General features: G+C 44.9%; 1 protein-coding gene across 4 annotated transcripts in view; it reads right to left on the reverse strand.

Moving 5' to 3' along the window:
• Nucleotides 1-27,947, reverse strand: part of PTPRA (protein tyrosine phosphatase receptor type A) — a 202,493-nt gene that overhangs the window by 20,106 nt on the left and 154,440 nt on the right. For 3 of the 4 annotated variants that reach the window (XM_053251717.1, XM_053251716.1, XM_053251718.1), the window contains 11 exons: nt 27,400-27,420; nt 25,294-25,314; nt 14,001-14,085; nt 13,087-13,160; nt 12,631-12,767; nt 9,158-9,248; nt 6,181-6,257; nt 3,769-3,805; nt 3,247-3,344; nt 2,245-2,364; nt 645-811 (listed from right to left, as the gene is read on the reverse strand). In XM_053251717.1, the coding sequence (XP_053107692.1) occupies nt 645-811; nt 2,245-2,364; nt 3,247-3,344; nt 3,769-3,805; nt 6,181-6,257; nt 9,158-9,248; nt 12,631-12,767; nt 13,087-13,160; nt 14,001-14,085; nt 25,294-25,314; nt 27,400-27,420 (928 nt within the window). The remainder of the gene's footprint in view (nt 1-644; nt 812-2,244; nt 2,365-3,246; nt 3,345-3,768; nt 3,806-6,180; nt 6,258-9,157; nt 9,249-12,630; nt 12,768-13,086; nt 13,161-14,000; nt 14,086-25,293; nt 25,315-27,399; nt 27,421-27,947) is intronic. The other variant, XM_053251719.1, reaches the window with a different exon arrangement.

The raw sequence follows: 27,947 nt of genomic DNA on the forward strand, positions 1-27,947 counted from the left end.
GTCAAGCTTGTGCCACCGCCACCCCCGCCTGGACTAGCAGCTCTTGCTTGGGGGTGGTATGGATAAGGAGTCCTTGCCGGAGGCCCGTACAATGGGAGGAACAATGGGTGGAAGAGGGGTTGCAGGAGGAGGGCAACCGTATTTTGCACATTCCAGCTTCAGTCTCCCTCACTACCATGCTTTGTATCCACACAAGAATGGGAACACTTCATCTGGGGTGAAGGGAAAGATGTGGCCATTTCAAGGGATAGCCAGGGCCTTCTCATCCTTAGTAGTCCTCTGCCAAGGGAATGCAGACAGCCCAGGAGCCCTGAAGGTCCAGGCGGCTTCCTGCAGAACTCCTGGGCGGTAGAGGCCCTCGAGTCCTTTGTGGTGACTGCTGGGCATGGTCCTGAGAGCTTCCCCTATCTTTCTGATGAAGTGAAATAATTAGAGATGGGTAGAGCAGCCATGAAGAAAGCCCCTACAGAAAAGGTAGCTTGGTGGGCTTAGGACAGCTACAAGGCAGCCTGGGAAGTGGGATGTAAACTGAAGGAAACTCCTCCCAGGGAAAAGAAAGTGGAAGTCTTGTCTACTAAAGAGGACAGGAGCAGGGGATACCCTCTTCCACTGAGTAAGCAACCACAGACAGACCTCAGACTAACCTGCAGTGTACGACGATGGCCCCCGCATACTGGGGGTTACAATTCTTCACCTTTTTCAGGAACTTCAGCATCCCAATGGGAGTGAAGGGGACCCCAAAGTCGGGCCAGCTTGTGAAGTGGAACTGTGTCACCAGGCGCTGGGGTTTTTTATTGGTGACATCTCCTACCTGGGAAGACAGATTGTACACAGTGGTTAATATTGGCCAGTAAGCATCAATATCAACAGTGGTTAATACTGGCCATTAAGATGCGTTTTTCCCCCTCCAGCTATCCTGGAAGCACATTACAGAGAACAAGAATCATGGGTTGGACTGAAGGAAGGCAGGAAAGAAATGACACTGGGATGGGCAAGGAGAAGGGAAGGAATTGGATGTTGATAGAGAATGACTCCTTTGTATTTTTAAACCAAATAATCCCAAGAGTGGCACTAAGTGGCACAGGAAACAAACTGACCTTAAGGTGTCTGGACAGAGTGTCTTGATAAAGCTATTTCAAACCCTACTGATCCAGAATGGCAGCATTCCAGAATGCATATGTTTCCATGGTAGAGGGAAGGGGTCTCAGACTGAAACCCAGAGTAGTGATCAGCCCCCCCGCCTCCCACAAAAGAGTTAACAGGGAGTGAACTCTTGTCTTGACTGACACGCTGGTGAACTCCAGGGCAGCCAATCAGTACACCAGGTGGGTGGGACCTAGAGAGCGGCTGCAGGGAATTCTGGGAACAAGAAGGGCAGGTCTTTGTTAGAAGAGCAGGACATGTGGCCGTGGAGGATGGCTGCAGGAAAAGGACTCTGCAGTTCCTTGAAAGATAGGAGGGCAGGAAGCTTGAATACTCAGCTGGAGTTTGGTGAGTTCAAGGAAAGGAAGCCTGGATTTTGGCTTCAGGAAGATTAATTCAGGGAAACATTTCTTTAGTCAGACTTTGTGTTAGAAGTTATATTTCTTTGGTGTGTGTGTTTTGCATATTCCCAATACTTGTTTACCTGTAAGGTAATTGAAATAAGAAACACTAGCCTATGCCCATCCTACTTAGGGCATTGCAAAAGACTCTACAAACATTTAAATGTACCTAAGACAACCTATTTTTGTAATCTACTAAGTATTCTTCTGTATCTAAGAAAGCTTCAGACAGAAGCAGTTTGCAGTAATGGAATAAAACTGGGTTTTTAAAAAGTCGATTCTTTTTTACAGGCCTCTTCAAGTTGATTTCTAACTCAGGAAAAGCAGAGGCCAAAGGGTGATTTTCTCTGGTGCAAGCATGACCTCAGATGTTCAGCAGCTATCAGTTTTCTCATCCCATGTAAGCTTACAACTTGGAAGGTTTTATTGGATTTGCCCAATACCCAGTTACATAGAGGGACCTTGGACTACAGCATCCTATCCACTGGCCTAGTTCTCTGCAAGTTTTAGGGTGCTTGGTAGCAGCCTTTTGAACCTACCAATAATTACAGAATAGTTTAGGAGAAGCCTAGCCAGGCAGCTCAGCAGGGATGATTCAGCATTTCTTTAACTCAAGTTAGCCTACTCTGAGAAAAAGGCTTTAATCTGCTACACCCAGCCAGAACACACTGTAGGGAGGGGAAGGGCCAACGTGTGATACCTGTTGAATGCAGAATTTCCGCACTGTGTAGTCAACCAAGACAGTCACATCTTCCACAGACACTCTGATGTTTCCATAGGTCCAGCAACCTTGATCTGGCCAGTACTGAGCACATTTACACTGGGGAAACCACATCAAAACAGACTGATTTAGTCCAGGAGAGGTAATGCTAAAAGGACTTTCACAGGACACAATTTTTTGACTGCATCCCCCGACTAAGCACACACCATCAGGGACATGCACTGCCCTGGCAGCATTTCCAAATGGTGGTTTTTAACAGCCTCGCAAACACCAATTCTGTGTGTCTGCAGTGACAAACTGTGGCCTTCCCCGTGTTCTTTGTTTCAGATACACCAGAGAGCCAGCAAACCGTGCCTCAGGAGCCACTTGCAAGTCTTGGGCAGTTCTCTAAAACAGAACAAAACTACCTCCATTCATGTGCACTACTGACAGAAGAGATGCCTCCTTTCAGCTTCTTTCCAAAGAGCGCACACAGCCTGGGGACAGCGAGACAGTGATGGTGGCAGCAGGACAGCCTATAAGGTCTGGCCACCATGGATCACAGAACTGGCCGAAGGGACAGCAGTCCAACCAAAGAGATACATTTGCATGGATTGAGAGAGTGCAGGTGCATCTGCACACACTTCTACGCACTGAGAGAATGCTGGACCAGGAGGGAGAAGTAACAGGGGTGTGGGGAGACAAAATCTACAGGGGGTGCCATAACTCTCGGGTTCTGTTCAACAAAACCTATTTTTGAGCAGTAAGTGCACAGCTGCTCTCCCTTGCAGTTGCACTTCTGACAAAGAGAATGAATTTTTCCAGCTACAATATTTAATTGATGGGGAGAAATGCAATGCTTCCCTCTGCTTGATTGCATTTGCAATGACAGAAACAACAAGCTGCACCACCCCTGCTAGGCCTGCATGATCTGACTGTCAGATACGTATTGCTCTTCTGCTGATCTCCTTCCACTTGCCAGAGCGCCTGACTATCAGTCACCTCTTTCCTCTCTTTCAGGTTGGTCACCATGACTATCGTTGCTGTGTTTTGCTCCCAAATCATTCTCCAAAAGTCATTCACAGTTTCTTCTTTTGGTCCTAAAGAGAGAGAAGTGTGGCAGGTGGGCATTATGTACAGGAAACTAGCAGATCATCCGTCACCCCCACCCCATTCTGTGGATATATGAAGCTGCCTCAGACAGTCAGGCCAAGAGTTCATTGAGTCCAGTGCGGCCTACGCCAACAGGCAGCAGCGCTTGAAGAATTCAGGCCATCTTTTCCAGCCTGCCACTTGAAGTTCTTTAAGCCAGGGCTTCTTGAACTTGGGTCCTCGGATGTTGCTAGACTGCAACTCCCATCGTCCCCAGCCACAATGGCCAAAGACTGCTGCAGCTAGGAATGATGGGAGTTGGGAAGACCCAGAAAAAAGCAACACTCTCCACATCTACTTGGCTCAGCATCGAGTCTCCCAGCCTTTTGCCATCTCAGCACAGAAATCCAAAGGGAAGCCAGTGCTGTTTACCTTGGGCTGCAATGAACTTGTTCTTCTCTTGGTACCCCTGCAGGGACAAAAGCAACAACACATGTGGGCAGGTCCCTTTTTGCCTCAAGCATAAGTGTCAGCTTTAAACAAGTGTCCCAAACCGTTGTTACCTTTTTGAAAAACTACACACAGAGTGTACTTTACCTTGTTAATCTTCTTATCTATTACATATTCTGAAGAATTTGTTTGTTTGCATCTTTGTGTGAAATAGTCATACTTTCCTATGGCCTATAGACAGCAAGTTCTGCCTACACAATCCTGTCACTTAGATTAGCTGAATGCACTACTTTTTACACAAGAATATGCTGGGGGAAAGGTTTAAACTTAAGGGTTTTTTTAGAAGAAATTTGCAATATAATCATCATATTTTAACTGTTACTGTTCTCAACAGGTTTTTAACACTCAAGAATCAATTCAATAATTCCTAAATCATACCATGCCCAAGAGAAGCAGAAGATCTTTCTCAAATCAACTTACTATGATTCAGGTTTACCACAAATGGCAATTCTTCAATAAAACGAATAATATTTGAAGTTGAAATCCTACAAATTTCAAACTGCTCTTTTAGTTCTCTTTTGCAAGCATGTTAATTTTAAAAAATCTATTACATATAGTTAATCCCTTGAACTTGCTTAGAAGTGTAATCTACACAAAATAACTCTGCCTGGTCAACAACAGGCCTCACCTACTAGTATCATATAAATCAAAAAGAGATAAGGTCCATGGACTTTAGAGATAAGGTCCATGAAATACTTTAGGATGTTACAATGAGCAACAAGTAGCATCTGCTTTTCATGTCTCTGCTGGGGAGGCACGTTTTTCTCCTAGATGAAAGTGTGATGTAAATACAGAATTGCCTTTTGAGACATTACACAAGAAGCACACATGGCTTGATTCCAAAGGGAGGCTGAAGCATCCTGCATCTCTAAACACAGCACATCCAATTCCCTCCAAAACAAAGCCTCCAGAACATAACAAGGCTACATTCTACACAGTACCCTGGCCTGGTTGAGAGCATGAAAAAAATGGCATGCAACAATTCTGATCATGACTGTCCCCAGCTTTGCAATCTTCTCAGCGTGCACCATAGAGCTGGCATACGTGCGATGCACATTGGACCATAGAGATGCATGCAAGTATGGAGAGGGAACAAGCAGTAGCTGAGAGGTAGGGATACAAAACACAGGAAATTATGCATCTACCACTACAATGGAAACTGGAGCTAGGTCCGGGGGTGGGGGCAACCATTATATAAAAAGTTGCCTTATGCAGAAGAATCACAAGCCCACTGAGCCAGATACCACTTGCTCTGACTGGCATCTGCTCTCTGAGGTCTCAGGCAGAGGTCTTTTACCAGGGATTGAACCTGGGAGCTTTCTACTTGCAAGCCACATGCTCTGCCACTGAGCTATGTAGCATAAATGGAACACCTTCCTTGAGCTGTCAAGCTAATCCCCTCTTTGTGAGGGGTGTGTGTGTGTGTGTGTGTGTGTGTGTGTGTACTGGTAGTTAGCTAAAACTTATTTTGGCTGCCTTTCCTATAGTTGGTTTGAGCTCTGCTGTTTTTGTCTGATGATACTTGCTTGTGTTTTTGTATTTTGTTGTTTCAACTTATTTTTGTGAGCCTCTTTGAATTATGGAAGAAAGGTAGAATGTACTTTTTTTTTTTTAAAGTACCAGAAGACAAAGCTTCTGGCATTGGGACTTGGGCAGGACCATGACTCTTCCACGTTGCCCACTTCTCAATCCACATTCGCAATCAAGAAAATACCAGTCTTGTATTCAGAGAGGAACTACACAAACCAAATGCTATTTGCAAATAAGATTCCATCTGCAGTGCAGGAGTTTCGAAGTAACTGGGTTTTTGTGGGGCTTTTGTTTGCTTTGAAAGATTGGATTGGTGGCCGAAAAGGAGAGAAAAGTAGTACTGTACAGAATTACAAGAGAGCGAGGTGGAACAGCAGAAGTACACAAGCTACTATGTGGAATAAGAACGTATGCACCCCAGAGGTGAATCTTTCACCAAGAACTCAGAGCTGAAAATCAGCCTCCTGGTTTCTGAGCCCTCCAACTGGCCATGGGCACAACCCACCAAGCACGCCTGCTGCTCAGCCTTAATTTCAATGGGGCATCTTCCACAAGCCTCAGTGAAACATATGGAGACTGTGCGGCAGCAGCGCTGGATGCTTTCTAAGGTCCCCAGAGCTAGCCATTTGCAGCGTATCTACAAAAGGCAAGGATTCTGAGGATTCCAAGCAAGCCACCAGCTCTTATCAAAAGGATTACAACCATGCAGGTCTGTAGACCACCTGGGACACAAGCACTGGAGCTGGGAATAGAGAGCTCCAAGCTGTCTTGTCCAGTCCCCCCACCATCCCAGCAGATACTTACGTTAATGAACGAGGCATTGATATAATCAGAGTCTGGAACCCCTTCAAGGGGAGTCAGATGAACCCTGGAATGATCATCTAAAGAAGCAAGCAAGCAGTGGCCCATTAAGTGACAAAAATCCAACGAAACATTTCTACTGAAGAACTTGTGTCAAATGTATCTCAGAGAATTCAACCTCAACAGGAGAAGGTCAAGGTCTAACTTCGACACACATAAAAGGCAGAGAAATGACAACCCATTACAAAACTTGCCCATGAAAGCTTGTCAACGATAAGGGGCAGAACCTCAAAAGCAGTAGTCTTAAAATTATGAAACAGGAGAGGAAGAACTCTGCTCCCCACATCTGTAAAGGATTATACAGTCCACTGGGAAGGAAGGGGAATGTCAGGAGAAGGATAAACTGTCCACCTCCCATTTCTCCTAATGTGCAGTGAATACCTTAATGGAAAGGTGCCCACTGCAATGTTTTAGGGGAGGGGGAGAGGAGACAACGACTATAAGGGAAGCTGGTGGTGGGGGGATGGACAACAACCCTACTGCACTGCAGTCGTAAGGGTACATGACTAAGCAGCATGTGCTGTGAAGAGGGTGGATGTTCTGCCCTGTGCTGTTGCCAGAATTCTACCTCAACTGCAAAGCACATGCTGGTGCGGGGAGAGAGAAGAGTGTGGGAGGAGCAGAAAGAAAAGGGGTACTGTTCTCTCATATCCAAAGATAAACTCCCCTCTCCAGTATTCTTCATCTGGATTGCAAGGGGCAACGTGCCAGACATACTATGGGGTCCTCAGTTGTTTACTGGACCAGGGGCAGGTTGCCAGGAATAATTCAGCATTGGCTGCAAATGAGACAGAGGCCACAGAACTTGTGGGTAGAGTTGAAACTGGTCTTCACTGCCATCTGAATCAAAGCCAGCTCAAGTCTATATTCTCAACGGTCTTCATCCTGATCTGCTCATTCTGATGCCAGTTTGTGCTCCACTTTCCCCAGTGCCATCCATGACTGGATGACTGCTACCTCTTCATGTTATGCAATTTTACTGGGAATCTGGTCTCTATGGAACCCAGGTCTTGGTATGATCACCATGCACATCATGAACTGTGCCGGTGCATTCTGCTTGTGAACATATAGATGCCAGAAATATCCCACTGTTTCTCCATAGTGTCAGAACCGACACACCAGAAAATTATCCCAGCATTGCTTCTTCCAGGTAACCTCACTGACTTGACTGTGGCAAGATATTTGTCCCTCAAAAGGAGATTTCTTTGAGACAGAGTTTGGTCCCTGTGCTTTATGCTGGGCATATGCCTTCTTGTAAAACAACAGGCCTTGCCTGAGAGTCCACAGCCAAGGATGATGACTTTATTTTATCCATTCCAGATGGGCCATGTCCCAGGAGGAAGTAGGCCAGTTAATGTGGCGATCTCAGCTGCTGCTCTTGTGGGAGAAGAGAGTATCACTGGTGTGCCCTGTGAGTAAGCGGTCCTTCTTCCCTCCCCTCCACACACTGTGTAATGTGTAGCATTTTTTAAAAAAATATATCCTTAGAATGGTGCTCTCTTTTGTCCTGTTTCCAAAATCAAGACTTTCGCCACAGATGGGCATTGTTCTCATCCTTGAGTTGCAGGAACTGTTCCTGCCACCCACTCCGTTCTACTCCATGCCACCCACAAGCAAAATATCTCCTAGGCAACCTCTCAAATTATGACTGCATCATTTCCCATTTCAGTTTAATGACAGAGATTGTGAAAGGCTGACAGCTATCGAGGTACAGCTCCCTCCCTATAATAGTGTCTACCCACTAGCCAAGGCAACCAGCTTAAATGGGATGAATACTTGGGGCCATTTGAATGCACTGGATTCTGTTTGGTGTGCTGAAACCAACCATGAGGCCATCTTTAGAGTGTGGTCAAACTGCATTTTACAGAGAGCTGTTAGGAATATAGGAAGCTGCCGTATACGGAGTCAGACCTTGGTCCATCTAGCTCAGTATTGTCTACATCAAGGATTCTTAACTTTGGGTCCCCAGATGTTATTGGACTTCAGCTCCCATAATTCCATCACCAGTGGCCTTTGGTTGGAGATTATGGGAGTTGAAGTCCAGTAACATCTGGGGACCCAACATTGAGAATCTCTGGTCTACACAGACTGGCAGCGGCTTCTCCAGGGTTGCAGGCAGGAATCTCTCTCAGTCCTATCTCGGAGAAGCCAAGGAGGGAACTTGAAACCTTCTGGTCTTCCCAGAGCAGCTCCATCCCCTGAGGGGAATATCTTACAGTGCCCACACTTCTAGTCTGTTAACCATACAGAGAAGAGCAAGAGCTGCATGCACTCTGGTTCTTCAACATGCACAATGGGCAACACCAGGCTCACTGATCTTGTGTGTCAGGATCAGCCAAGATTCAAATCTGGACCTTCCAAGGTGGTCTGGGGCACTGGAGCCCCAGGTGTGAGCCACCCATGTCTGCAGAGTGGAGGAGAAAGGAGCAGCAGGCAGGTCCCAGTATGACTCGCTGCCTTCATCTTCCCTGGTAGCTCATTTATTCTTGATGTGGCCTGACCTGCAGTCTGAACAACAGCCAGACTCTGGCTTGGTGGTGGCTTCCTAGCCCTGGCCAGGTCACTCCAAGGTGTTCCCTGAATCATTCTAGATCCCCCTTACTCTGAATCTCCTGGCCCTCCCTAGCCTCATCTGCACTAGTCATTGCCAATCATTTTCCAACCATGCCACCTTGGTAAACAAAAGCAGCTTGTAATTCTGGAAGCCTTTGAGCAAAAACATTGTTATCACTTTCCTTTTATACAGCCCCTGTGATATAAATGTAATGTGCTGCTCGCAGAAGTAGGATGCAGTGGCTTGGGGTTCTCAAATCTCTCCTACCCAGTTTTGTGCCCCTCAGATGGCTCCTTGCTCTTCTCATCCACTTGGCTTCACACATGCCCCCCTGTTAACATGCCCACAGCCACAACCAATACTTACAAGGCAAAATGTTCACGTATCTGTTCTTCTCTTTGTTTTCTTCCTTGGAGGCAGCTTCACAGGTGGCCTGGATGGGACACGCTGGGAGAGCCTGAAAGGGTGGAGAGAGAAAGGGATAGCCAGCCATACTCCAACTGAGCCTAAGGGAGAAGCCAGGGGTCCGCTATCCATATACAACCTCTGTGGATTTTTGCTCTGCTTCCCCTAAATAGGTAGTGATCAGTGCTTCAATAGGCAAAATGGGAGGAGGAAGCCAGGCACTTTGCTCTCCAGAGCTTCTGTTCTAAACTCCTAGACACAAGATCCCAGGAAAAAATCCTAGCTACTAGCTCCTTAGGGCCCACCCAGAACTTCCAAATATACTGATATTTGTTAGCATGTTTGCAAAATAGGTAGAGACCGGCTATCTTTTCAAAGAATGACGCCAGAACTCTCCACAAGGTTGCGCTCAGAGGCAGCTTTCCCAGCAAAAACATGCAGAGACAGGGAACCTCATCATTTATTGTTTGTTGTTAAATTTATACCCCGCCTTTCATTAAGAAAATCCCAAGGCGGCTGTTTTACATTTGTCATTTGTTTACAACAATAGGTAAGAACTCACAAAACAAAGAACAGATGCCTTAAAACTATGCAGCACTACTGCTTAAGAGGCAGAAATGCAATATGGAATAGGTGCTTCCTTGCTCCTGTTGAGAACTTAAATGCAAACACAACTGCAACCAAGCTGAACCTGACAAAAATTCCAACTAGCCTAGCACGCTGTTTTCTGACAAGGGCCAGCCAGACACCTGGGGGAAACACCACAGCAAGTTAAAATTTGCCCCCTAGAGCAGTGAAAGCCTGTTGTGAATGGATGGCCAGCTCTTCTGTGAAGAGAATTACCTATCAAGAGTTGTGGTGATTAGCAGACAGGTTAGCTTGCCTACTTTAACACTCCTCATGTCAGCAGTTTGCCTTCAATTATAGGGCAGAGCAAATCTTAAGGGGTTAAATGAATAATGGAGATTTAGCCTTTGATCAAATGCCTTTAGCTAATCCTATCAACACTCTGCAAACAGATAAAGGATGAATTAGGTGCCATGCTACTTCACGGCACAAGGTGGCACCAAAGTATCCTTTAGCACAATGATTAGAACCTTAGTCTCAGTACAATCTTTTTAAAAACAGATCCCAAAACAACCAGCAATCAGTGAATCAAGGAAGTTCAAATTCAAGAGAAAACCCTGTTTGGAACAGCCGGGGCAGACATCCCAGAGTCGAAGACGAAGCTGTGATGAATGCAACTTCAGCAAATTTGACTGTGGAACACAAGGAAGCCCTAAGCCAGAGCAGCTAGACTACAGCAAGGTGCTCAGGCTGAGACCGCCAGCCAGTTTTAAACCAGAAGAATCTGTGTGTGTGTGTGAGAGGCATAGAGACATTGAAGGCAGGGCGAGATCCAAGGTGGTGGCCTGATGCCCACTGCCCATCTGCTGCCACCTCACCTTTGCAGACGTAATCTGATGCCACCACGCCGGTGCACTGCCCCATGCCAGCCTGAGGATGGGCCTTCCTTAAAGGGGCCACCTCTTCTTGCTGAGATGGGGCAACTCTGGACCAACTTGGAGGGGCCCCCCGGAGACCCGCAGCCCAAGGCTTTTGTCCCTCCCCCTAGTTCGATGGTGGCTATGCCAATGGGGAGGGGGGCGGTCCGTGAGCCATCTGGATACAGTTTGAACCCAGAGTTTTCTTCTGAGGTTTTCACAGAAGATAAAACAGGAGTCCTGGATGAGGGTGGGGTGGGAAGAAGAAAAGCTCCAGGTTCAAATCCTCACTCAGTCATTAACACTCAATGACTGCCTTTGAGTAGGCCATTAATTCTTAGCCTAATTTACCCCAGAGGTAGAGAGGGGTGTGTATGTGTGTAGCTATAAGAAGAGAGAATTATACAGCTCTTTGTACATGGAGAAGACAACTCGGAAGCGCTCATTAATGATCAGCGAGTTGAATACTCTAATCAAGAATGTCCTCCTCTGGCCTTTTCTTAGGCGGTTACAGCAGCAGCAAAGGATGTTCATCATCCCCACAGCATCTGGGTCCCTAGGGTTGGGAACCCCTGCTCTAATCTCACACGCACTCCAACCTTTGCTTCCCAACAGCCCAGGTCAAAATGCAGTCCCAAGCAAGTGCCCCACAGCATGGTTTGTGTCCCCAGCCATGTGTTGTCAGCACAACAACAGCTCAGCCTTTCGACTGTCCTTCCAAGTAACACTGAAGGGTGGGATTCAATTAAGGCGACATCTAGTTCTTATGAGAGCTGCAATTAGCTCTCAGTTGCTGCTCAGGTTTAAATAATGCAGGAATTGATTTTCACCAGGAAAACAGGAAGAGGGTGTGAACTAGTTTGGAAGAAGGCCCAAGGCGCAGGGTCAAATGGGGGCAAACCAGCAGGCTTGTTGATCTAGAAGAGTTTGATTGAGAGTAGGACATAGCCCAGGGGTGGCTCACTTGCTGCTCTCCAGCTCTTACTGCGGCTGGGGATGATGCCAGTTGGAACCCAAGAACAGCTGGAGGGCCTCAGGTTGGCCACCCCCCCACAGCAGAACCAAGGATCTGCTTCAGGATTTTGAGCAGAAAGCAACACCTTCTCTCAATCACCTCTCAGACCTGCAAATGCAAACGACAACTGCAAAAACATTATTCCAGCCTGTCCTGCAGTTCCGGAAGTCGTGAGCAAGGGGGAGAAGGGCACTCACTGCACCGTGTGCACTCTCCACTTCTTAAGTTCTGCAGCACAAGCAGCAACCTTCGGTTTTATTGCTCATCAAAATGCAAATAACTCTGCAACTTGCACTGCCACGAAACATTTCTAAGTGGCTTTGTGAATCAACTCAGTAGGATATGTTAGTTTTCACAGGATGTTTATTTTACTTTAACTGATTTTGTACATGTTATCCACAAGTACTCAGGGGGCTTACAAGGGTTACACACACAATAGAAGGAATAAATTGGCATATGAAAAAAATAAAATGGCTATTGAGCAGCATGACATTTTCCCCATAACAGGGAAGGTGAAAAACTAATCCCTCCCTCCCTCCCCCCCCCCCCACAAAAGACAAAACCACAGTAATATCAGAGAGAATTGAAAGCCAGGAATATAAAGCAAACAAAAGAGGGGCTGAAACAGAAGTCTTTAAACACTGAAATGCAGCCAGGTGAGATGCCTCTCCCTGCGGAGGGCGTCGCTTGCTCCCCCACGCTATGTCAACCCAGGGCTTGCTTACTTGAGAGGTCTACAGAGAAGTGGTGGTATCTGAACAGCTGGAAACAGGAGGAAGAGGAGCGTGGACTGGTTTGGACTTGACTTGGATAGAGCTGGCATTCAACCTTGGCAAAGAATCTTTTTCTCCTTTAGCCCAACCCCAAAACACAACAGGAGTGAACAAAGATCATGGTGGCGGGGAGAGAGAAAGCAAGACTTGCAAAGCACCTACATTGAATTCCTCACGGAAGAGCTTGTTGTCATCTGCCATTCGCCGGTTAATCTCCTCCTCCAGTTTGTCAACAGGCAGTGGTGGATACTTTCTGTTGGTGCTGGGAGACCTGGCTAGCAACGGCATGCTCTGGGGCTCTGCATCACAAAACATGGAGAAGAGCATGGCCTTTATTTTGCCACTCAGCAAAGGGCAGATGTTGGCTGAATGTTTGGTTGTCTATTGACACACACAGGGACAAATTCCCAATATTCTGCCACCCTCTAGTGTGACCAACAACCAACCCAGGATGAGGCTATGCAAAGAGAATGACGGTGGGACTAACTACAAACTGTGAGAACCCCCTAACATGGCATATGCTCTCCCACCCCCCAACACCAAAAGAGACTGGGGTGCCATTTTGAGATTCTAGCTTAAATATTTTTTTTGAAGTACTTTAAGAAAGCAGAGACTTACCCATGTCATCTGTCCGGCCATTGGACAAGTGAAAGGAGTTGGAATGACTCCCAGCTTGCTTGTGTTTCTTGAACCTATGTGAAAATGCAGAAGATCAGCTGTGCCAGGATCACAGCTGAGACACCTAAAACTGCTGCTTCAAAGCAGAACTCCCAATGGACTTTATCAGATAGGCTTAAGCATTCGGCAGTGCCCAGAAACAGTAGCTGATAATGTTTAAGAGGGTAGTTAGGACAGCTGGTGCAAACAGGCATGTAGAAACGAAAGTTACTAAATTATAAATGGACACACACAATGATCTCAACATACTTATTATTTAGGAGAGAGCTCAGACTGTCTCCCAACAGCAAGGTATATGAAATAAATATGGCATAACCACCTCTAAGGATGACAAATCAGTTAATGATGTCCTCCCAATAAAAAGTGATAATTTCAAAAGTGCAGAGTAGGATGAAGTGCTCTTGAAGAGCAACTTTTCCCAGGGCCCAAATATATAAGCTGCCTTGAGTATTTTAACAGAAAGATGGTGAAGCAGTTGAATAAATAAAGCATTCTGGTACTGAACAATGGGCAACAGACTAATAAGTAAAGGAGGTACGTTAATTCATAACCACGGGACTGGTAGCCATTCAGAAGGCAACAGTCACCAGTCTGCTGAGAAAACGCCCATCTTGTCCCCCTAGACCAGTCCCCAGCAGGAGAGAGTGTTGGATCCTTGGTTACTTACAGCCTTGACCTCCTTCCCTCGGACCCAAGAGGAAGTGGGTACTCTGTGTGCAACCACATTGATCCCAAATCCTCAAGCATTTTCAAGATGAGCAGAGGATGCTCTTACACCCCCAATCTTCATATGTTAGGAAACAGACATCATCCCACAGTAAGAGAAGTCAAGAGTTTTCTCACGCACTACTTACCTTAACATGTACAGGACTATAATAATAAATACTATGACTAGCAAGGAAGATAAGGCCACCATTACAGCTATGATGGGTGTCTCATCTGCAAGGGGGGAAAAACTATTTTAGTTAACTGTAATCGTAGGTATTTCAAAACATAGGCATTCTCTGCTCCAGTACTGTAAAAGCTCTTTTGTCATATTTTGTTGTTGCCAATATCAGTTCGCTACAAAGCCAAAGAGCCTCCATGAAGACAGGCAGATTTGGAGTCGTCTTCTATAAAGTGACTATTCTGGGCAAAACATTTACGCCTCCTCTGTTTCAACAGCCCAGTTTTTCTTTTGCAATACCAAAGAAAGTCGAGGCCTGCAGAGTTTTCGTTCATAATAAACCTCAGTTGGGGAATCTCAAGACTAGTTTTGAAGGGAAATATTATTATGCCATCTGATTATGGGATCTTTGTCAATATTGGCAGAGGATGAAATCAGCATATTAAATGGATCCAACCTCTAGAAGCTGATCGGGTCAATATCCCAGGGGCTAGCCCCCTTTTACTAGTATAAAAACATTTTACCTCTGGAAGTTGTCAGAACTCTAAACATGTGTCCAGGCCAGGGTCTGATCCCTCCCCAATGACTGGGGGAAATTCTCCCTACCTGAAGATACGATTTTATACAGCAGTTAAGCTAGTCTGTACCGCTAGTCCAAACTATCAACAACATAAGCCTGTTTATAGAAGTTATCTTGTTTTTACTTTCTGATTTCTTTCATACAAGCATCTACACTCTTGTGTTTTTATTTCTCTGAGTAATCAATATAAATACTTCCCTATGTTTGAGTGGGCGCAGTTGGTATGAATCTGCAGATTCCACAAAGCCATGTTCCTGGCTGTTAACATTACCAATCTTAGGAGTGGGTTAAAGTGTATTGGTGTTGGGTGGGGGGAGAAAGCTGAACACATGCCATGCCCAGTGAGATGTTTCCAGAATCTACTTTTGAACAACCCTGCAAGGGTACCTTTTTCTTTAAGGGAAATTGAAACTGTCCACAGATAGCTGGCAACAGCATATGAAACTCTGGTGTGGGGCAGCTCGGGGGAGTAAATTGCGTGGGTGTGCATCAGACTCAGATCATGGGGGAAGCTTCAGATCCCTCACAAGTAACTCCCTGGTTCCCATGACAGCCCCCTAATTAGCATTCAGAGTTTTCTGACCTAGTTATAGATGTTACTTTAAAAGTAATACAGCTTTGGTCACCCACAAGTTTCACTTACATCCTAAATGATGATCATACACATGCAATGTGGCAAAAGGACTCTTTCACACTTTTCTTTTCTTTTCTTTTTTTTTGCATTCACACATGCAAAAGAGGCAACCACTTCTTGCTAGAACTGGAAAGCTGCAAAATGAGGTGGCAGACTGGAGAGCACCTCCAACTGCAGGTGAGAGGCTCACAGTCGTTTTGTGTTTTTTTAAAGGACTCTCCCTGTTAAAAACAACCTCCCCACAAGACAAAGATCAGCATAAAAGGGGGAGAAAAAGGCATAATACTCAAAAGAGGGAATGCATGATAGGTAGATTGGCAAGATAGAGATGTTCTTATAATAAATGTATTTATTACATTTGAACTCTGCCCTTCCTTCAGGTACTTGGAATTTTCAAGCCCCTAAATGGAGCTATAAAACCTTGGGCTCTCGATATCTGAAAGACCATCTTCTTCTACATGAATTGGGGTTGTCATTGAAGGATCTGTCCCCCGTTACTCACAGGCTTGGTTGTGGTGGGAGGCAGGCACTAGGCAGGGCCTTTTCAGCAGCAGCCAGTGGAACTGCATCCCCAAGAGGACTGGCTGGCCCCATCACTGCCAGCTTTTAAAGAGGCTCTGAAAATGGACCTCTTTCACTTGGTATTCTATTAATTTACTGCCCATCTCTTGCTGTTCAGATATAAATATTTGTTGTTGTTCTGTCATTTTAAAAATGGTTTTCTTGTATTGTCTTTTCTTTTGCTTTTATCTCTATTTCCCCTTACATTGATTATTTCATTGTGTCTTCTTTTCTGGAAAAATAGTATTATTATTAGGTTATTAATCACAATTAGTCCCTTGAATGGGGACAAAAGTAATGTTTGGAATGAATAAATGAGTGAATTTGCCTTTACTCAACCACCCTGTGAAGTAGACTATGTGATCGATTCAAAGCCATCAAGTAAACTTCAAGACTGAAAGGGGATTTGAATCCAGATCCAAAAGTCTACTCAAGTTATGTAATCCGAAATACTAAAAGAACACTTAATGAACTAAAGTCAAAAGGGAAACATTGGATAGCTTTAAGGGGCAAATGCAACATTCACAAGTGGAATTTCCACCCTCCAATGAAGGACAAATGAGATGTCTGGTTTGGTCTTTGACGCAAGCCAATGAGATACTGAAACCTGGAAGCCTGAGCTGGCTGCGGGTTCACCGTGCCACAGATTTCTTTACAGAGAAATTTAAATTCCAGGCAAAGATTTTGCATTGAAGGTCTACAATGGAAGATTGTTCAGTGCATACTTAAAGCTGTTTTGCCACCACATTTCCCCACTTTTTTGCAAGAAAGAAAAAGAAAAGAAAAAACAAAGCAGGCCCTAAGCAATTCCTTTGCAGGCGCACAGCAGACAGTGCTGGCACACAATGAGCACGTCTCCCATCCTTTGAAGTACGCAACAGGTTTACAAATGAGCTGCAGGCCTTCTGCGTGTGCCCTTGAGAGCTGCTGGGTTTGTATCTTCCCCAAGGAACTTCTATACTGGAAAGAGGAGGGAGAGGAAGAGAGAGAAGCAACAGCAAGCAGAAATCAACGCAAGAATGCAAAGAAAGCAGTTGGGAGCTCACTATTCTGCTTCCTGTGTGCGGTTAACAGCAGCAGTAGAAAATACTCCCACTCCTTGAGTCACACAGGTCAAAAAGGAAAGGTGTAAAACCGCAAAGCCCCGTATCTCCTGGCCAGATGCATCCCCTGGATAGGCTGATGTTGAAAGCCCTTGTGCTTTAAATAAGTTGCCTCACTTATTAATGCTCATCCAGCCATCAACAGATGCATCTACTTGGGCTTCTGTGTAGGAAGCAGCTTTGCCCATAGCAATGGCACTCATTACAGAGGCATATAGTACCAGGCTGTCAAATGCATGCATTTTGCATCCCATATATTCTCTACCTGCCTGCACCCCACAAGTGAGGCCTTGCTCAGTGTTCCCTCTCTCAGATGTGAAAGGCTGGCTCACCAGAGAGGAGTATTTTGTGATAAATTCAAGCACACTCTGGAATTTCTTGCCAAGGGGAACCGATCAAGCCACCTGCTTGCTTTCCATCCTCAAGTGAAAATGCTTGGATAGGCAACAGCTTATTCTGCTGACTCAAATGATGAGAGTTGCTGTTCTTAATTTCAGTTTTAGCAGTATCGCTTTGTAAGAGTTCATATAGTGTTTCTATTGTATTTCTAAACAATCTTGTATGTTTGAAAGCTGCTTTTCAATTTACAAAACAAAAGCAACAGATACATTTATAAAATAAACAAGTTGCCTACTTTCCTTTCACTATCCCGACAACTGGACTAAATGTGGTCCAAATCGGTTAGGCAGTTCACAAGTTATCCCACTTGCGCCTCAAAAACTGGAGTGGCTGGCATCACAGACTATGTGTTTGAGGTGTCCCTATGTGTCCCTACAACTGTACCATATTTGGTCAAAATCAGTCCCCAATTTATTATTTATTTATTAAATTTATACCCCGCCCAAACTTACGGCTCTGGGTGGCACTTGCACCTCTGATGTTTATGTGTCCACCATCTTGAATCAGGGTGGACAACATCATTACAAACTATGCCCTTGCGCCATCCCTATATGTCCCTACACCTGTAGCAAATTTGGTTCAAATCAGTGGGCGGTTCACAAATTAGCCCAATTGCACCTCAAATGTTCACACGTCTGCCATCTTGAATTGGGATGCTGTTGAGGTGTCCCTGTGTGTCACTCATTACAACTGTACCAAATTTGGTTCAAATTGGTTAGATAGTCCACAAGTTAGCCCACTTGCTCCTCAAACGTTCATGCATCCACCATCTTGAATCTGGGTGGATGACATAATCACAAACCATGCACTTGAGGTGTCCCTACAATTATAACCGATTTGGTTCATATCGGTCCAGGCACTGCAAAGTTTGTGGGGGGGGGGGAGACACGGACACACACGGAATACCAGGTGATCTCACAAGCCAGCTGGAAAGTAGCCTAAAAATACAAGATATGTGAATTGCAAAATTAAAACTATCTCTGTATGACCATGTGTTACAGAAAATAGTGACCCACATACAGTGCAGTGCATTGCCCATGGAAGGGCTGGACACACGTGCCATCTCTCCTAATCTCCAAGTCATACCCTTTAGTGAACTCAGAGGCTCCATGGCTCCTAAGAATTGTGCAATTGCTACACCAAGGCACTGTGAGTTTGCTAAAGGACAAGATTTGGTGATGGAGAGAAAATGTGTATGCCCATGGGCAGCGCACTGCACTGTATGCAAGTCACCAGCTTTCCTCACTGAAATGGAATAATTGAATTGACTGGTGAATTTCCTAGCTGGACTCTCTGGGTTTTGACTCACTGGCAAAAAGGTCAGGCAAAACATATAATAAGTTCACTTGCACAGTGCTGATGGTTGCATCCCCTCATCTTGTTTTCTTCTGATTATTCCTCAGTCTTAAGCTTTAAAAAACAAACAAACACAGAGTGGCAGGAGGGAGGAAGAAGATTCTCCAATTCCCTCCACCCAAAGCAGTCATGAAAGCCACCATACAGCCAGCTGACACATGCTCATGGCTTCCTCTGCGATGTTAACTCAGCCACAGACCACATTACTTGGGTGGAGTGTGGGAACAGGGAAATGCACTACCAGGTCTGTTACATTTGGACATTTTGTTTGAAAAGACTGCATTGACATCCGTACTCAGTACAGGTCAGGCAGGGCCAAAACCAACAGCAACCCAGCACTGGCCAGTTGCCTCGCTCAAAAACAAGGCTGTGAGTTACCCTGATTTTTTAATTGGTTCAGTTCTTCATGCTTGTGTACACACACACACACACACACACACACACACACACACACACACACTTACTTCTAACTTCTTGCCAGCAGTTCTAATAGGGAACTGATGACAAGTACAATGAGATCATATTTGTAGAAGAATTTGTGCACAGATGCTACGATCATGAACCAGGGTAGCAGCAGCTATAACAAACATGTTCGTGTAGGTGCCTAAAACTTCACGGTGGAAGTATGAATGAACATGAGACTTCAATTGAGTGGTAGACACAATCGCTCCTAAGCGTCCTCTCCAACCTGCTTCAAAGTTGACCCTGTGATGTCCTGTGATATTCAGAAGAACTATGGGAACTGAAGTAGCAAGGTAGACGACTAGAGTGTAAGTGGAGGAGTTCGACTGCTGATCCTTTTGGATCTCTCAGCGGCTTTTGATACCATTGACCATGGTTTCCTTCAGAGTCACTTGAGGGAGGTGGGATTGGGTGGCACTGTTTTACAGTGGTTCTGTTCCTACCTCTTTGGCAGATTCCAGGTGGTGTCACTTGGAGACTGTTGGTCTGCAATAGTCATGTGCACCGGACCGCGGAGCTGCGGTTCGGTGCTGGGGTGGGGGGTTCCATTAAGGGTGGGGGGGGGCTTTACTTACCCCTCCCGCCCTTTCCCGTGTTGGCGCCGTAAATATTGTAAGAAATCCGGGCGGCAGGATCCCTTGCATTCGGCAAGGCAGGGAGCGGGCGGGCGGACGGACGTCTTGCTGCCGCCCACCCGAGCGCGGTTTCTCCACCGGAATCTCCGGTCCGGGCGAGATTTAAAGGGGCTTCAGCGGCAGCAGGGGGCTTCGAGGGGGCGGCAGGGAAGCACCCTGCCGCCCCCCAATGTTTAAAATTCCGAGGAGCGGAGCCATAATTGGTAATAGAAGCGGGCGGTGAGGGATCCTGCCGCCCGGATTTCTTACAATATTTACGGCGCCAACGCGGGAAAGGGCGGGAGGGGTAAGTAAAGCCCCCCCCGCCCTTAATGGAACCCCCCACCCTAACCCTCCCGAACCAAAACCACCCCTTCTCCAGACCGGTTCGGAGGCCAGTAGAATGGCCTCCGAACTGATCCGTGCACACCCCTAGTCTGCAAAGCGACAGCTAAAGTGTGGAGTTTCAAAAGGATCCATACTGTCTCCAATGCTCTTTAACATTTACATGAAACTGCTGGGAGAGATCATCAAGAGGTTTGGTGCAGGATGTTATCAATATGCTGATGACACCCAGATATATTTCTCCATACCAACTTCATCAGGAAATGGCACAACCTCCCTAAATGCCTGCCTGGAGGCAGTAATGGGCTGGATGAGGAATAACAAACTGATGAAGTTGAACCCAAATAAGACAGAAGTACTGATTGTAGGAGGTCAGGACCCAAAAGAGGGTTTCGATCTGCCTGTTCTGGATGGGGTTACACTCCCCCAGAAAGATCAAGTATGTAGTTTGGGAGTGCTCCTGGATCCCAAGCTTTCTCTGGTTTCTCAGGTTGAGACAATGGCAATGAACGCTTTTTATCAGCTTTGGCTGATACGTCAGCTATGTCCATTTCTAGAGGTGAATGGCTTTAAAATAGTGGTCCATATGCTGGTAACCTCTAGGTTTGACTACTGTAATGCACTCTACATGAACGTAAGAACAGCCCTGCTGCATCAGCCCCAAGACCCATTTAGTCCAGCATCCTGTTTCACACAGTGTTCCACCACATGTTTCTGGGAAGCCCACAGGCAAGAGATGAGAACATGCCCTCTCTCCTGCTGTTACTCCCCTGCAACTGGTACTCAGAGGCATCCTGCCTTTGAGGCTGCAGGTGGCCTATAGCCCTCAGACTAGTAGCCATTGATAGACCTCTCCTCCATGAAGTTATCCAAACCCTTCTTAAAGCTATCCAGGTTGTTGGTTGTCACCACATCTTGGGGCAGAGAATTCAACAAGTTGATTATGTGTTGTGTGAAAAAGTACCTCCGTTTGCTGGTCCTAAATTTCCTGGCAATCAATTTCATGGGATGACCCCTGGTTCTAGTGTTACGTGAAAGGGAGAAGAATTTCTCTCTATCCACTTTCTCCACAACATGCATGATTTTATAGACCTCTATAAAAGTCTCCCCAAAGTCGTCTTTCTTCTAAACTAAAAAGTCCCAGGTGTTGTAGTCTTGCCTCATAAGGAAGGTGCTCTAGGCCCCGATCATCATGGCTGCCCTCTTCTGCACCTTTTCCAGTTCTACAATGTCCTTCTTCCGATGTGGTGACCAGAACTTTACGCAGTACTCCAGGTGTGGCCGCACCATAGTTTTGTATAAGGGCATTATAATATTAGCAGTTTTATTTTCAATCTCCTTCCTAATGATCCCTAGAATAGAAGTGGCCTTTTTCACAGCTGCCGCACATTGAGTCAACACTTTCAATGAGCTGTCCACCATGACTCCAAGATCCCTCTCCTGATCAGTCACCGACAGCAAATATCCCATCAACGTATACTTGGAAGTTGGGGTTCTTCGTCCCAATGGTCTTCACTTTACACTTGCCAACATTGAACCACATTTGCCATTTTGTTGCTCATTCACCAGTTTGGAGAGATCCTTTTGGAGCTCCACACAATCCATTTTGGATTTCACTACCCGAAAGAGTTTGGTGTCATCTGCAAATCTGGCCACCTCACTGCTTACCCCTACTTCTAGATCATTTATGAATAAATTAAAAAGCACTGGTCCCAACACAGATCCCTGGGAGACCCCACTTCTTACTTCCCTCCATTGTGAAAACTCTCCATTTATACCTACCCTCTGTTTCCTTTCCATCAACCAGTTAGCAATCCACACATGGACTTGTCCCCTTATCCCATGACCGCTAAGTTTCCTCAGGAGTCGTTGATGAGGAACTTTGTCAAAAGCTTTTTGGAAGTCCAGGTATACTATGTCAACTGGATCATCTTGATCCATACACTTGTTGACACTCTCCAAGAACTCCAAAAGGTTAGTGAGGCAAGGTTTACCTTTGTAGAAGCCATGCTGGTTCTCTCCCAGCAGGGCCTGTTCTTCTATGTGCTTTACAATTTTATCCTTCAGGATGCTTTCCATCAATTTGCCTGGAACGGATGTTAAGCTAACCGGCCTGTAAATTCCTGGATTGCCCCTGGATCCCTTTTTGAAAATCGGTGTTATATTGGCTACTTTCCAGTCTCCGGAACTTTTATATTTTAAAAGTATATTTTAGCAAGGAGGTTGGCAATTTCACATTTGAGTTCTTTGAGGACTCTTGGATGGATGCCATCCGGCCCTGGCGATTTGCTAGTTTTCAGTTTTTCCAGACAGTTTAGAACATCATCTCTTGTTACTTCTATCTGACTCAGTTCTTTAGCCTCCATCCCCAAAAAGCCTGGTTCAGGAAAAGGTATATGCTCAGTATCCTCTGCCATGAAGACAGACGCAAAGAACTCATTGAGCTTCTCTGCAACCTCCATATCTTCCTTAATAATCCCTTTCACTCCCTCATTGTTTAATGGTCCAACAGCCTCCCTGGCAGGTTTCCTGCTTCTGATGTATTTAAAGAAGTTTTTGTTATCCCCCCTTGATGCTTTTAGCTAAATGTTCCTCAAACTCTCTTTTCGCCTCCCTTATTGTCACCTTTATGGCTTCTTTGGCGTTACCTATTAGCCATGCTGGCATCCTCCTCGACTTAGTGGTACCTTTCCTCCTTTGGGGTATACAATCTAACTGGGCTTCTAGTATTGTGGTTTTGAGTAAACTCCATGCATTCTGGAGTGAAGTGACCCTCCTGATTTTCCCTTTCAGCTTTCTTTTTACCATACTCCTCATTTTGGGGAGGTTTCCTCTTCTGAAATTCAAAATGTCTGTGTTAAGACTTCCTTGGTGATTCTCTCCCGACATGTATGCTGAACTTGACTGCACTATGGTCACTGTTCCCTAAAGGGTCGATGACACTGACATCATGCACTGGGTCCTGAGTGCCACTCAGGATTAAGTCCAAAGTCACCTTCTCTCTAGTTGGTTCCAAGACCAACTGTTCTAGGGCAAAGTAATTCAGCGTATTTAGAAATTTGACCTCTTTATCATTACCTGACTGTGAATTTACCCAGTCTATGTGTGGGTAATTGAAGTCATCCATCATTACTGCCCTGCCTATCCTTGGGCTGGTAGTGGGCTGCCTTTGTTCATAGACTGGAAACTACATTTGGTACAGAATGCAGCAACCAGACTGCTCTCTGAGACAACCCAAAAGGCCCATATAACACCAATTTTGAAAGAATTGCACTGACTGCCAATATGTTTTTGGGTGAAATACAAAGTGCTGTTATTACCTATAAAGCCCTTAGCAGCTTAAGTCTAGGGTACTTAAGAGAACGCCCTCTTTGTCATGAACCATCGCCTATTAAGATCACCTCGAGAGCTCTGGTTATGGTTGCTGCCGGCTTGTTTAGTGGCGACCTGGGACCAGGCTTTCTCTGTAACTGCCCCGGAGCTCTGAAATATGCTCCCTGTTGAAATAAGACCATCTCATTCTCTGTTTGTTTTTAGGAAGACCTGCAAGCTGTACCTGTTTTTACAGGCTTTTAACTGAATTTTAACAATTTTAATGTGTTTTAACTTCTGAGATTGTTTTATTTGTTTTGTCAATTTTAACAAGTTTTTATATTGTTTTATATTTGCTGTGTTTTTAAACTGTGTACACCACCTAAACATGCATATATCAGGCAGTATAGAAATATGATAGGTAAATAGATAGATAGCCCTGAAACATCAAGGACAGCATTCATAGAACTGTAAGACATTGACTCCATTCTATCTTCCACCCCACAGCCACAGCTACACTATGGTGAGACACGCTGCCATCCCTTCCCCCCAAACCCCTGCAACAGTTATGCCACAACAGTTTCCAATTGCAGGATTTGTAGACAGCAGGGACAGTGACTCCCAGTCACCTCTAACGCCAGCAGACTTCTTGCTCTGACATGCCACTGCTTCACTTTCCCCAAGCAAAGGGCACCCCTAACTTAAACAAATTATCAGACCATTCATTGGAAATGAGCCAGCAGTAAGCCTTCCGGCACAAACCCTATTGGCATAAATGCAGCTGCCCAAGAGCAAAGCGGTGCTCTTGTGCCTCTCCCTTTCATTTCTATGGGGATTGCACAAAGACTTCCAGCCTATAACCTTGACTTTTCTGTGAGTTTAGTGCTAGTTCATCCTTTTCTGCCTTCATTCTTCTGACTCTTTTATCAGGCTTTGCTCTGTCCCCTTTGCCCTGCTTATTTTATGGTGGGTTTCATGCCCCCCCACACTGCATCACAGTGATATTTGACAGTTATCATAGCTAGACCAACATGAAACAACAAGAAGAAACTCAATCTTTTAAATGGATTTGTTGGCATATCTGGTTTGGCTCCTATTGCTTTTCCACAGCAATATTTCATCAGATCTATTCGCTCTAAGAAGATGACACAGTCCAAAAGTATAATTAGACTTACATTTGGGTAAAAATTGGCAAGAGAGAACAGGAAGGCCTGCAGTAGCAACCATGTACTGCCCCACAGGTCCTTCCATCAGGAGATATTTCCTCCCTACTGCACAGATGTATGAATATTATATCTATAATATACGTTTGCACACGCACACGCGCGCGCGCACACACACACCCTCAGCTTGCTGAATATGCAAAAGTATAATGAAGGAAATGTGGAAGAAACAGCCTCCTTTCATCTCTTGCTGGTATGCTGGGGCTATTCCCTCCAGACTTCAGCTCAGTTCATTACCCTGCCCCCATGAAGCTCTTAACAAGAACTAACAGGTCCCAAGCTAGCTAGTGTTTGCACAATACAAGAGGCTTTGATGGTTTAAACAAAGTCCGTGTAGTGCAAGGATAAGCACTCTTCTTTGATTAGGGAGACCAGAGTTCAAATCTCTGCTTGGGCATGAATCTCATTGGTAGATCATTGGTCACTCTCTTTCAAGAGTTGTTAGGAGAATAAGATGGGATAACCTCATGTATGTGGTTTTGAGCTCCTTGAAGAAAGGGCAGAATGCAAATGTTGTACACAAAGGAAGAAACTAAGGAAGAGACCATTCTGGTCTCTTAAAACAAACCACAATATTCCAACAAAAAGCAACAACAAAAAGCACAGCAATTTTTACCAGGGAGCACTGACTATGTGGGCAAAAAGGACAGCAAAGAGGGGTAACTGTCTTACCTCGTCCTACATTACTATCATCTGCATAAACGAGAAAAGAACAAACATCAGTATGGACTTGCAGAGAAAGGGGAGACAAGCAGCTACTGGGGGCGGGGTACCAATTCAATCTTCACTTGTCAGCAGGGCCTAGTGGGAAAAGATGCCACCTGGGCATAAAACATCTCCTGCCACTTTTAATAGAAAATGTGGTGTCCTTGAAATGCTGCTATTCAGACAAGGAAAGGAATTTACCAGCCTGAATGAATGAGGGACCATACGTCAGTGGTGGAGTAAATATTTTAAAGGCTCCAGATTCAATCTTTGGCATCCCCAGAGACATGGGATTGAATTTTTTTCTGTGGAAAATTTTCCAAAATGGAAAACCTTTCTGGAAAATTTCTCCATACATTATTTTTCTATAGAATACTCACTAATGCATTTTAAAAATAGAAACAACAAATGGATGCAAATGAAATATTAGGAAAGCATAGCAAGTTCAAAGTTGCAATTACATTTCCCCCCCAACTGATTATCCCCAGGAAATGTGTAAGATGTTTTACTGATTTATTGAGTATTCCAATAAAAATGATTTCTTTCCAAATAAAACTTTTAATTTGTTGCAGGATAACGTTAAAACCACTTTAAGTGTCTCCATTGATCTTTCCCCCCAGTCAAAGGCTGAGATGCAGACTAAGAAGTGTGTGCACAGTGAGCTGAATTCCAAACTAAACGAGTGTAGGTACGGGGGAGGGGCCTTTGCGGATCTTCACCAATCTCCCTTCTCTTCTGAAGCACTCTGTGACACTTTAAAGTATGTCCCTGAGGGTCAGCACAGCCTTCAGGGACATATTTCAGGTGATGCACTGTCATTCAGAGGAAAGGGGAAGTCAGTGAAAAGTCATGCCCCCCTCACATGAGCACCTAAAATGCTTTAATCTGAAATGCAGCATGCTGCATGCACACTTCCTTTGCTGCACATGTGCCTTGTTAGGCTGGATGGCAGCCAGTAATTGCAGTTTAATGCCTGATAAACCTTGAGATATAGTATGGAATATTAACGTAGTGGCTTTGTTTTGTGCTAAATAGGTAATTCAAGTAACATACCAAATCAGATGATAATCTATTTAGGGCATCATGAGAATTTGCATAGCAAAATTTTCTGAGAAAAATTATGCAATTTGTATGCAAGTGAAGAAATGTGCATGGAAATTTTCCCCCAGGAAATGTTACAATTCAGATTTTCCAGGAAATCTATATCTCAGGCGTTCTCAGGAAACACTGGGAAAAACCCTTATCTGAAAACTCTGGAAAACCCCTACCAGTCACGGTGAACAATACTGAACTAGATAGATAAATGGTCTGATGCAGCTTCATATGAATACAGGTGCATATTAGGACAATCTATTTCAAGAAGTGGGATGCAGCAAGGTTTGGCATCTAGTGCAGCAAGTTTTGATGCCATAACACTTCCTGGGGTACCTTTCTGTGAGGCACAGGAGGGCAGAGGGTGGTCCAAGATAAAGATTAGCATTATAGCCTGCTAGGCTATAGTAACTTCCAAGTTCACCCACCCAACCTCAGACACAAAACAAACCACCATGACCCTTCTTCCCTAGAACAGACAGACGTTGCCACCCATCATCTCAAAACAAGTTCTAGTCTTTTGGAGGACACACCTATGAGGGCCTAGCCCAGTGGCTCTCAGAGTATGTGGTGTGGACAGCTGCCAGAGGTGCAATGAGGTCCTCACTCTCAATTCAAAATGTCTCCAATCTGCTCAATTAAAAAAAAAAAAAAGCAACATGACACATCCTTGCGCTGGCTACTAGTGTGGATTGTGCATGCATCAGTAAGTGCATGTAGCTTTTTGTTTTGCAAAAACCTTAACTTTTGCCATGAGATCACATAGTCCTGCTCCTCCCCCTTCCTTTGAGCTCCTTGCCTCAAGCTGTAAAGAATGCTGGCATTTCTGGGTCTCCTCCACTTGTCTCAATTTTATCTTTTGAAAAGTCTCAACCCATTTCCTTTTAGCTTGGAAAGGCTCACATTGACAAAGCCTGGAAATCTCTGGCTCAAAGTGGGCATGTGGAAAGGAAGAAAAGAAAAACAACGAACGAGGCTTACCTGGATCTTTTGTTATATCACCTAAAAGCAGAATATACACAAAGTGAATAATCTCTAGCAAACATCATCCCAAGTTTTTTGTATCACCTCTCTCCCACTTCCCCAAAAAGTAAATTGTGCTCATTTCCCATTTTTGTGAAAGGGTTATTTCTTCATTTCAAATGCAGCCTTATTTACAGTTCCTTCCATTGCCCATACGAGGGATGCTACACATTGGTCCCTCACACTGGTTTTCATTCTCTTAATATGGCATAACTCCAAGGGCTTGTTTACATGACTGAGACACCTAAAGTTGCTTTTGAGTGTTTGATTCAATGGTCACTAGGAACAGCTGCTTACAAGTGGATCTACACTCTACTTGCACATCTACTTGCAAGAAATGCCTTATATATTTTAACTGCTGTTTTAATTCTTGCAGTTGTGGTTTTTCTGTGTTGGAGTGAGCTGTCTTGGGAACACAGCTGACAGTGAGCTGTATAAAAAGTTCAAAATAAATACAATTCTTTCTATGTTAAGATGTTGGATACAGGTATGTGCCCCAAAAGCAT

This window comes from Hemicordylus capensis, chromosome 5, assembly GCF_027244095.1.
Source record: "Hemicordylus capensis ecotype Gifberg chromosome 5, rHemCap1.1.pri, whole genome shotgun sequence".
NCBI lineage: Eukaryota > Metazoa > Chordata > Lepidosauria > Squamata > Cordylidae > Hemicordylus > Hemicordylus capensis.